Source organism: Notechis scutatus, chromosome 11 (genome assembly GCF_049901735.1).
Source record: "Notechis scutatus isolate UNSWTSFEM ecotype Mainland chromosome 11, rNotScu1.2, whole genome shotgun sequence".
Classification (NCBI taxonomy): domain Eukaryota; kingdom Metazoa; phylum Chordata; class Lepidosauria; order Squamata; family Elapidae; genus Notechis; species Notechis scutatus.
This window is the reverse complement of record NC_142019.1, coordinates 1,507,501-1,518,794: the sequence shown is the minus strand read 5'-3', so window position 1 is coordinate 1,518,794 and position 11,294 is coordinate 1,507,501. Positions and strand designations below refer to the sequence as shown.

Genomic DNA, 11,294 nt, shown 5'->3' with positions numbered 1-11,294 from the left:
AATCACGTTCATTGTAAATGTAGGGTTTACACTTCCCAGCTGTGCTTTCGTACATCACGCCTATTTCAATATGGCCAATGCAGATCCGACTGCCAATATCTGGTCTATTTTCTCACAAATGAAGACAAATATGTTGATAATACTGACTTACGACTGGTCCTCGGAACGACATCCATCGTATCCCCCATGGTCACGAGAACAGAATTATTTATGTTCATATTCATTTATGAGGATTGCAGGGTTCTGGGGTCATGTGACCACCAATTGCAACCTTACCAATAAGGAGCAGTGCCAACGGAGGAAGCGAGGCTCGCTTAACATGTGTGTGGTTCACTTAATGGCCCCAGGGTACTGATGATGTTACCTAGTTGGGTAATGAAACATCTGCAAGAAAACAGCCGAATTCAGAGAGCACCAAGGTTTTTTGATATTAAGATTAGATTAGATTAACAGAGTGGGAAGGGATCTTGTAGGTCATCTAGTCCAACCCCACCACCCAACAGGAGACCCTACACCATTTTTGACAGATGGCAGTCCAGTCTCTTCTTGAAAGCCTCCAGTGATGAAGCTCCCACAACTTCCAAAGGCAACTTCTGTTCCATCGGTTGATTGTTCTCCCTGTCAGAAAATTCCTCCTTATTTCCAGGTTGAATCTCTCCTTGTTCAGTTTCCATCCATTGTTCCTTGTCTGGCCTTCGGGTGCTTTGGAAAATAGCTTGACCCCCTTCCTCCTCTCTGTGGCAGCCCCTCAAATAGTGGAAGATGCTCTCCTGTCTCCCCTGGTCCTTCTCTTCACTAGACTAGCCAGGCCCAGTTCCTGCAACTGTTCTTCCTATGTTTTAGCCTCCAGTCCCCTCATCATCCTGGTTGCTCTTCTCTGTACTTTTTCTAGAGTTCCCACAGTCCTCCTCCTCCTCCTCTCTGCAAACCCCACTGCCTTGTAGCACTGATGATGTTACCTAGTTGGGTAATGAAACATCTGGAAGAAAGCAACCAAGAGAAATACCAAGGAGCTTTCATTTCAACCCTGAGCTACAAATATTCTCCTTTATCCATATTCTGCTCTTTTGAGGAACTAAGGAAAAGCAAGCAAATTCTTCCTGTGCTAGACTGCCATCTGCTGTTTCTTGTCTTCACAACACACAAACACAATATAAGTAAACGTCACAAAACACAGGCTAGTCATAATGTGCTTTATTTGGTTTTGGCTTAGCATATTGGGGGAAATTAGACATGATGGCTTGTAAAAATCTGCTTGATTAACTTATTTATATCCCTTTTCTTTATTTTTACAAAAAATTCAAGGCAGCGCACACACACAACTAGCTCAGAGCTTAATACACTGTGTGTAGCCAGCCAATCTTGTTAATTCACCAATCCATGATTAAACCAAGGCTAGCTTAGCCTAGCAGGCAAACCAAGTCCTAATTTCAATTAGAGGAACCATGGGATTGCTTTAAAACACAGCACTTTCATTAGCTGGTTCATTAAAATAGCTGCATCTTTCTTCAGGCTTATTAGGGAGAGTAAATTACTCTAAATGCGCTTCTTTTAATGAACAGAGAGGTGGCACCCTCTCTCTTCTATGTCCTTTTCACAGTGGGCACACACTGTTTACAATTGATTTTATTTTACTTATTTGTTAATTTTATTCGCCACCCATCTTGCTATCAGCATGATTTTTAAGAATCGAGGTTCTTTGGGTTTTTTGGGGGGTAATCCAGAGCATTTTGGGAACTACTTCCTTTAACAGCACCACATCAAGGAGACAGATTATTTAGGAATAAATAATCAGTGAGAAACTGACCAGACTTTAAAACTGAGAGATTCAACTTAATTTGAGTTGATGATCTCCATCAGAGTTCATTGGACCTTTTTAAAAAGCTATCAGGATTTGTAGTTCTATTTTAGCCAGTACAAAGGTTTGTTGCTTATCTTAGGTTCTCCAAGAAATGAAGTAAGCCCAAACAGCATCTTTGTCCTTTTTTTAAAAAAAAAAAGTATGACGTACAAACTTTTGGTAATAATCAGAAAACCAGGCAAACCAAATCCACTAACTGAAGGTGAAAGGCTATTTACTTTGAGTTCCTCTAGTTACTAAGCTATAAATCAGGCAAAAAAAACCAAAAACCCACCCCAAGGCTATTTGGAAGAAACTCTTAGCAGAACAAGCAGGTAGCAAATTCTAGGAACTGAGTAGAAATATAAATTATCTTTGTTCAGCAGCCACGCCTGACTGCACCTATGGAAGGCATGTGGATCCAGAGATTAGCAATGCATGATCCAATGCTTATAATTACAGGCTGGATAAAATTGTGCACAAGGGAAGAAAAAGAGACAATCATTTTCCATGAGGCAAAAGGCCCTGGAGGGAAACAACAGCTCGAAGTTGGTGCTGTGAAGCAGCTGTTCACTCTTCAGGGATTTGATTAAAAGAAGCATAGGAGAAAAGTGTCAGTCCATCCTGTGGCTGCTAACTCAGGGCTCAGTTTACTGGAAACCAGTCTGGAACAAGCAGGTGGTCACTGGGAGGGGGAAAAAACACAAAAATCTCAACCGATTTTCCTAGATCATATCAAAAGAGCACCCAGACTTTCCCAGTGTTAGAACTACAACTCCCAAAATTCCAGGTGACTACAGCTCCCAGAATTCCAGGGCTGTTATGACTACAACTCCCAGAATTCCAGATCTGTTGAGACTGCAGTTCGCACAATTCCAGGTTTGTTGTGACTGCAGTTTCCCCAATTCCAGAGCTGTTGAGACTATAACTCCCAGAATTCCAGGTCTGTTATGACTACAACTCCCAGAATTCCAGGGCTGTTGTGACTACAACTCCCAGAATTCCAGGGCTGTTGTAATTACAACTCCCAGAATTCCAGGGCTGTTGTGACTACAACTCCCAGAATTCCAGGGCTGTTGTAATTACAACTCCCAGAATTCCAGTTCTGTTGTGACTACAGCTCCCAGAATTCCAGATCTGTTGAGACTGCAGTTCCCACAATTCCAGGTTTGTTGTGACTGCAGTTTCCACAATTCCAGAGCTATTGAGACTACAACTCCTAGAATTTCAGGTCTGTTGTGACTACAACTCCCAGAATTCCAGGGCTGTTGTGACTACAACTCCCAGAATTTCAGGTCTGTTGTGACTGTAGTTCCCAGAATTCCAGAGCTGTTGAGACTACAACTCCCAGAATTCCTAGTCCATCATGTCATCTACTCCTAACACTTCCAAAGGAAAGGAAGGCTCTCCAACTCCCCTTTTGCAACCGAGACCAATGTGGTGTCTCCAAGAAATTCACATGGCGTACACTCTGCACTGGTTCCCTGACAACTGACAATTCAGGTAGACTATGGTTGAAACGTGGAGGCTCCATTTACTCAAGGCTAGCAGTTAAAAGCTCCTCTGATTTAAAGAATACAATCTTAACCTCGATCAAAAGTTCCCTTAGTTTATCTATCTGCTTCTCAGAGGAGCCAAAGGATTCAATGAAATACACGAATCACTGCAGTAGGGGGGGAGAAACAGCCAACAGGGATTATGGGAAATGTAGTCAATCATCATCTAAAGTAGGGTTTCCCAACCTTGGCAGCTTGAAATGGTGTGGCCTTCAATTCCCAGAATTCCAGGCGGACCAGGGAATTCTGGAAGTTGGAAGGCCACACCTCTTCAAACTGCCAAATTGAGAAGCACGATTCTACTTCACAAGTCCCGAGTGGCGAGAACCTTCTTTTCACACTCACCGCAGTGTCATCTTCGCTGTCTTCGGAGCTACTGATCACAATACTGGCACCATCTGCAGAAAAACACAAGTGTGAATGCCACATGACGGACCGAGACTTTGCTACCTGGCATCTTGGGAGGCAGGGAACATTGGAGGGTTCAAAACTGGTCCACTGGGGCAAAGGGCTGTGAGAATTCACTTGGGGGACAGGAGGAAGAGCCGTAGCTCGAAGATTGGATAAGAGGAAACTCGGCCCTCAGAAGAAATGGAAGTGGAAAGAGCATCTCAGCAGGCACCCTCCCTAGTTTAGTTTAGTTTAGTTTAGTTTATTGTCATTGCACCTCGTACAACGAAATTAAACACCATCTTCAGTGCACATCATGTCCATGAAAATAAACACAAACACACATCCTTCACACGTATTTGGGGAATAAGGTCGGAACAGTTTGCAAGTCAAGGGACTACTTATACAATAAAATGTTAGTCCTTGTGGTTTTGGATTCCTGTCTGGGTTACCTCCAAAGAGACAACAGTTTGCAAGTCTCGAGTTATTTCAGCTGACAAAGCAACTGAGGCAAGAAGCCCCTATAAGAAGGACTTCTACACTTGAAAGGCCCACCTCCACTTGAATGGTGTCCTTTTGTTCTGACCCAGGCTTCGTAAACCGTAATGATTCACAAACTTGTTTTAAAAACAAAAGCTATTGTATTGCAACGCTGGGAATTGTTTTCATTCCCAGCCAGAATTAATCTTAAACAGTCCCCTGAGATAAGCACCCACCTTTCAGTTCTGTGAAGTGCTGCCAAAAACAGAAGTATCAAATGAACTAGAAAAGAAACCAACCGAAGTCCAAGAAAAACCAACCGAAGCGCACAGAGCTTCAAGGATGATTCGGAACCAATCGAACGACTTTGCTTCCTGCAAAGGGTTTTGTCATCTTGGCCTGACTTTTATCCCTTATGGGAGGGTCAATCACCTCCCAGCCTTATTCCCGAGTCGCCCCTTTTCTCTCAGCTGCTCTCACTTCTAGCAGCTCTGTGCATACACACACTGGGAACAGGCTCCCCTTGTTCTTCTGCCTCGCTGCTGCCAGACTCCAGAGGCTCTGAAGGCAGCACCCCACTCCCAGATGGTCCTGGCCCCATCTCTGCATCGGACCCTCATCCAAGTCCTCTCCAGACTCCCTGACTGGTCCCCGTTCTTCCCCATTGTCCGATTCCACTGCCGTCTGCACCGGCTGCTGGCGAACCACAACACCTTTCATTTCTCCCTGTTCTGACCCACACCCTTTTCAAAACAAATCAAACACAATCCAAAAGGAACAGAAACCTTGCAATGCTTTTACAAAATAATTAGCTGTGATAAGCACAAGCCTTGCCAAACTGTGCAAGACTTGGCAAAAGATAACAAATAATTTACAATACAAGAATCTTCTAATACAAACTCAGGATACTGGAACATCCACGATGCTGGGGTTTCAAAACGTCTTTGCCTTCTGCAAAGTACGTTCATTTCACAGCTGGCTTTTATCTTCTTGAAGGAGGGGCCATTACCTTGCAGCCTTACTCCCGAGTAAGTGCACTGGGCCCAGGCTCCTCGGGAACTTCCTCATCGTTGCTGCCAGCCCCCACAATCTCTGAAGGCAGTAATCCACTCCCTAATGGTCTTGGCCCCTCGTCTGAGTCCTCGCTCTCCTCAGCCGTACGCACCTGCTGCTGGCTAACCACAGCACTTCCCTGGAGAAAGTCTTCTTCATCATGAAACCTGTGTTTGTATGTTTTAAAAACCCACCTGCTTCTCCTCATACCTGGTTCACAGATCCCAGAAGTGGAATCTTCTCCGAGCATCAACGATCTGGCAGGTTCTCCTTGCTGGGGCTCTGGTGTGGATTCACGGAACGAAGGCTGTCCAGACCTGGGGACATTCTCCTGAGGACGTTGTCCTTGCTGGTTGGAGACCTTAGGGGCATTGCACTCCCGTTCTTCCAACTTCAACATCTTGGGGGAAGCCTGGATGGACTTCTCCAGCTGGGCTACCGGTCGCTTGATGGGCGACATAATCGATGTGGTCTAACAAACCAGAATCGGAGAGATCTCTAAGGGTTTGAGCGAGCCAAATCTACGTCGTTGTCATCAAGAAGAAACACAGCCGGACCTTCTTCAACCCACAGCCAACGATCGGAATCCCAGGTGGTGCTCAACTTACGATCACAACGGAGGCTCAAATTTCTGTTGCTAAGCAAGGCCATCGCTGAGTGAGTGTGGCCCCATTTAAAGACTTTTCTGGGCCCCGTTGTTAAGCAAATCGTTTGCATTTTGTTAGTAAAATGGTTGTTGAGTGAATCTGGCTTCCCCATGGACTCTGCTGGCCCGAAGGTCACAAAAGGGGAACACGTGACCCCAGGGCATTGCAACCGTCACAAATACAAGTCAGTTGCCAAATGCCTGGATTTTGTTCAGGTGATTGTGGGGACGCTACGATGGTCCTAAGTGTGAAAAACGGTCATCAGCTGCTTTTTCCAGAGTTGTTGAACTTACCAACGGTCAGTAAATGAACTGTTGTGAACCAAGGACTACTTGTAATGATGACTCAGCTAGTCGTCAAGACAATCCTTGCCTAAATGTGGGTGATATTTCCCTTGCAATTCATTTCGCTCACCTTTTAAATGCATATGGCTGCACACTGTTTTTAATATAGGTAAAGGTAAAGATTCCCCTCGCGCATGCATGCTAGTCATTTCCGGCTCTAGTGGGCGGTGCTCCAGAGGTGATGTTCAGCCAGTTTGGACCGGTTCTAGAGAACCGGTAGTGGAAATTTTGAGTAGTTTGGAGAACCGGCCAATCCCACCTCTGACTGGCCCCGCCCCCTCTAGTCTCCGCCTCCCAAGTCCCAGGTAATTGGCTGGGTCTTCTTTGGTTGCCCTGCACAGGAGAACGGAGCTGGAAAGCAGGTTAGTGGCATGGGAAGGGGATTTTGCAGTATCCTTCCCATGCCATGCCCACCAAGCCATGCCCACCAAGCCACGCCCACAGAACCGGTAGTAAAAAAAATTGAATCCCACCACTGCAGTGCTCATCTCTGTTACAAAGCCGAAGAGCCAGCGCTGTCCAAGACGTCTCCGTGGTCATGTGGCCGGCAGGACTAAACGCCTTCAAAGGCGCATGGAACGCTGTCCCCTTCCCACCGAAGGGGTCCCTATTTATCTACTTGCATTTCTTTTTTAAACTGCTAGGTTGGCAGAAGCTGGGACAAGGAACGGGAGCTCGCTCCGTGACACGGCGCTAGGGATTCGAACCGCCGAACGGCCGACCTTTCTGATCCACAAGCTCAGCGTCTTAGCCGCTGAGCCACCGCATCCCTGTTGTTTTTAATATAACCAAATGCAGGTAACCAAAACTTACAAAACCCTGGAATGCTTTGGTAACATTGATGGTGTACGATGGCCTCTGCATTTTCATTCCCTTGGATTTGGCTTGAAGTTTCCCATTGGACGGACTCTCCTGTCAACAACAGGAATGAAAACAGAGATTAAAGCGAGCTAACAGAGATGGAGAGAAAGAACCTGGTCTGAGTGACATTCCTGATAAAAGATATTTGAGAAATGCTATATAGGAAGTCCTCGGATTACGACCATAATTGAGCCTAGAATTACTGTCATCATTTTGTGCCAGTCACTAAGGGGATCATCACGGAACCAATCTGATTTTATGATATATTTTTTTCAACAATTAGCAATTAAGGGGTTGGGACTAGATGACCTACTAGGTGCCTTCCAACTCTGTTATTCTGTTCTGTTCTGTTCTGCATTCTTTTCTCATAATTCTATTATATTCTCATAATTCTCTTCTCTTCTCTTCTATTCTGCATTCTCTTCTCAATTCTCTTCTATTCTGCATTCTCTTCTCATAATTCTCTTCTCTTCTATTCTGCATTCTCTACTCATGATTTTATTATCTTCTCATAATTCTCTTCACTTCTCTTCTATTCTGCATTCTCTTCTCATAATTCTATTCTATTCTCATAATTCTCTTCTATTCTGCATTCCCTTCTCATAATTCTATTCTATTCTGTTCTGTTCTATCCTGTTTCCAGCAAAAAAATCATTGTAAATCTTAAAAAGTTCCCAAGATGGAGAAACACTGGTCCAAAAGATAGATCTCTGGGCTGGCCTCCAAAATATGACATGTTCACACTCATTCCTGAACCTGCAGCTCCAAATGGATGCCAACGGAGCTCACATTCTAACTGTCTAACTTTGAGAACTGTTTCGCCCTCGTTAAAGATCTTTTTTGATCAACTGCAAATCCATCAGTGATCGACTAGGAGTTCCTAATCAACCTTCTGCCCATTTCCAGAAGGGACCTTTCAGGATAGGGGAAGAAATAGCATCCTGTGATGCAGACCCAAGCCAAGCACCACATGGACCATCTTTGGTTCAAGATTCCACTTCCACATCCATCCAAATCCAGCTTACCGAATGGACCATGGAACTGTGAGATCTGGGCGTGGAAACTGTGCACCCACAAGCATCTACAAGCAGAACAGACAATTAAGAGTAGATTGAGGTGAGCAAAGCATGGGTTGAAGTCATGCCTAAGGTTTTATCTCAATTCTTCCATTGCAAGAGAGACCAGGGGTTCAGCACCAATTCCTAAACAACTTTACACAATCTGTACCATCCAAAACTTCTCCAGTCCCCATCTGTCACTCATCTTGCTTTTTCTTGTGGACTTCAATTCCCAGAATTCCCCAGCCAGCATGGCTGTCTGGGGAATTCTATGAGTTGAAGTCCACATATCTTAAAAGTTGCCAAGATTGGACAACCCCTCTTTAAAGATCTGGGCCCAGTTGGGTTGCCCATCAACATAGGTACAGATATGGACCTTCATGATCTTTCACAGATAACAGATGATCAGAGTTGGAAGGGTCATCTAGCCCAACACCCCGCCCAAGTGGGAGACCCTATACCATTTCTGACAGATGGGAGTCCAATCTCTTCTTGAAAGTCTCAAGTGATGAAGCTCCCACAACTTCTGAAGACAACTTCTATTCCATTGGTTGATTGTTCTCACTGTCAGAAAATTTCTCCTTATTTCCAGGTTGAATCTCTCCTTGTTCAGTTTTCATCCATTGTTCCTTGTCTGGCCTTCAGGTTCCTTGGAAAATAGCTTGACCCCCTTCCTCCTCTCTGTGGCAGCCCCTCAAATATTGGAAGACTGCTATCATGTCTCCCTTGGTCCTTCTTTTCTCTAGACTAGCCAAGCCCAGTTCCTGCAACCGTTCATCGTATCTTTTAGCCTCCAGTTCCCTAATCATTCTGGTTGCTCTTCTCTGCACTTTTTCTAGAGTCTCAACCTCTTTTTTTATAATGTGGTGACCAAAACTGGATGCAGTACTCTAGGTGTGGTCTTACTAAGGCTTTATAGAGTGGTATCAGTACCTCACTTGATCTCGATTGTATCCCTCTGTTAATGCAACTTAGAATTGCATTAACTTTTTTGGCTGCTGCTGCACACTGCTGGCTCATATTTAGCTGGTTGTCCACTAAGACTCCAAGATCCCTCTCACAGTTACTGCTATTGAGCCTGGTTTCACCCAGTCTATATGTGTACTTTTGGTTTTTCTTGCCTAAGTGTAGGACTTTACTTTTCTCGACATTGAATTTCATTTTGTTAGATACGGCCCAGTGTTGTAGTCTGTCAAGGCCCATCTGGATCTTGAGCCTATCTTCTTGGGTGTTGGCTATTCCTGCCAGCTTAGTATCATCTGCAAATTTGGTAAGTTCCTCTTCTATTCCCTCATCTATGTCGTTAAGGAATCTATTGAAGAGTATTCCCCCTTCCACCTCTTAGTTTTAGACACCACTTCCCCGTCCCAGAAGGAAGCACCACCAAAAAAAAAACCTCAACTTTTGAAAGCTGCTCACCTTCTCCTTTGACTCTCTTACACAGATCTTGGAGCTCCCCTCGGACCTCGTTGAAGTTCTCCACTTGGGTCCGAAAGCTGGAAACGGGCAGCTTCTCTTTCTTGAGCCTCTCCAGGGACTCCTTGATGAAGGGATGCATGTCTATCACCTCTTGGTCGGAGGCAAAGAGGTCCATCTTCTCCACCAGCTGCTCACCAGCATCCATTTGCTTGAGGATCTGCTCCATGCATGCCAGCTTCTTCTTGGCTTCTTCCTGCTCCTGGCACAGTTGCTGGTCCACTTTCTCCATGAGTTTCTCCCCCTTCTGCTGGATCCACTGGACCATGTCTTCCACCTCCTTCTGGATCACCTCATGGGTCTCGCTCTGCACCTTCTCCAGCTTCTTGAGCTGCTCGTGGACATTGTTGTGGCTACTCTCGTAACTCCTCTTCTTCTCCACCAGCTCCTCCTTCAGCCTGCTCAGTTCCTCCTTCCGGTTATCGATTTCCACCCGGATGTCACTGTAAAGCTTGGCGTTGTAGTGCTCTCCATCGAGCAGGGCACAAGAGCAACACATTGGTTTGCGGCAGCCACGACAATAGATGCTGTTGAACAGAAGCAGAGCACTTTCAAAAAAGACATTTGACTGCCTTCTGTCCTTTCCTGGATGAAAAGGGTTGCAGTTGCCTATTTTATTTATTTTTTCAAGTTTTAAGTGGTTCCCTTCCATTTACAACCGGTCGCTCAGTACCTGTTTGAACATGATGGTGTAGGCTGAGCCCAAAGGAGGGAGGGAGGGAGGGGTCAAACCATCAGTAGTCTAGATCAGGAGTCGCCAACCTTTTGGACCTCAGGGACCACCAAACTCATAATTTTAAATCCCATGGACCACTAATATGAATTTTGACTAACGGCAGCTTGCTGACATTGGTGGGGAAGTCGGTCCCCTATTCCCGAGCTTCAGGAGTCACAGGACTGGCCCTTTGGTCACCCCGGAGCAGCTGCTCCTCCACCCAGGTGCACCTGCCTGCCATGGACTGGAGGAGCTGCTCCGGGTTTTCTTGCAGACATCTCATTACCCAGCTAAGTATCATCATCAGGGCCAGTCCCTGTGCAGACCCTTACTGTGATGACCCAAAGGGGCGTGGCACAAAGGCAACACAGTCAAATAAGCAAGAAGAGTCCCTTTATTATCTCCAACTCTGCCCCCAATGTCCAGGTTACCTTCAGCTGGAGAAAAACTCTCCCAGGAACAGCCTTTAAGTGGAGGAAATTCAGTCCGAAAACAAAGTACATACAAACTGTAACTAAAAATCCACACAAACCACATTGCAGTAATTAACCTGACAGGGCAAGAGAAGGAATTGCAGCCTTGAAAGCACAGCCAAACACACACAGTTGGGAAGATGCCAGGAAGACAAATAAGCCTCGATGATACCAGATAAATTCACGATTTGCTTCCAACAAGTTGCTCTGCGCAACTTCCCTTTTTAAACACCGTGTTCTCAGCTGCAGCTAATGAAGGGAATCAGGGCCCTTTCCTCCCCCGTAAGCCATGCAACCCACATTGCTCCCTTCTCCGTTCCTCCCTCCGTGCCCTAGGATGAAGAGGGGGGTGAGCCTGGCTCTTCCTCTGAACCCCTTCTCCCTTGTTCTACCTCTCCCCT

The 11,294-nt window shown here is 45.6% G+C and overlaps 1 protein-coding gene across 2 annotated transcripts in view; it reads right to left on the bottom strand.

Annotated features, from left to right (window-relative positions):
* Positions 1 to 1,179: 1,179 nt before the first annotated feature.
* The window catches only part of LOC113423215 (PML nuclear body scaffold), a 13,894-nt gene continuing 3,779 nt past the window's right edge, over positions 1,180 to 11,294 (bottom strand). Inside the window, exons 3-8 of one of the 2 annotated variants that reach the window (XM_087972502.1) lie at positions 9,649 to 10,232; positions 8,197 to 8,252; positions 7,124 to 7,222; positions 5,530 to 5,791; positions 3,742 to 3,794; positions 1,180 to 2,525 (exon numbers count right to left, since the gene is read on the bottom strand). In XM_087972502.1, coding sequence (XP_087828628.1) covers positions 2,523 to 2,525; positions 3,742 to 3,794; positions 5,530 to 5,791; positions 7,124 to 7,222; positions 8,197 to 8,252; positions 9,649 to 10,232 — 1,057 coding nt within the window. In that variant the 3' untranslated portion in view covers positions 1,180 to 2,522. Of the gene's footprint in view, positions 2,526 to 3,741; positions 3,795 to 5,513; positions 5,792 to 7,123; positions 7,223 to 8,196; positions 8,253 to 9,648; positions 10,233 to 11,294 lie in introns of both variants that reach the window. The other variant, XM_087972503.1, reaches the window with a different exon arrangement.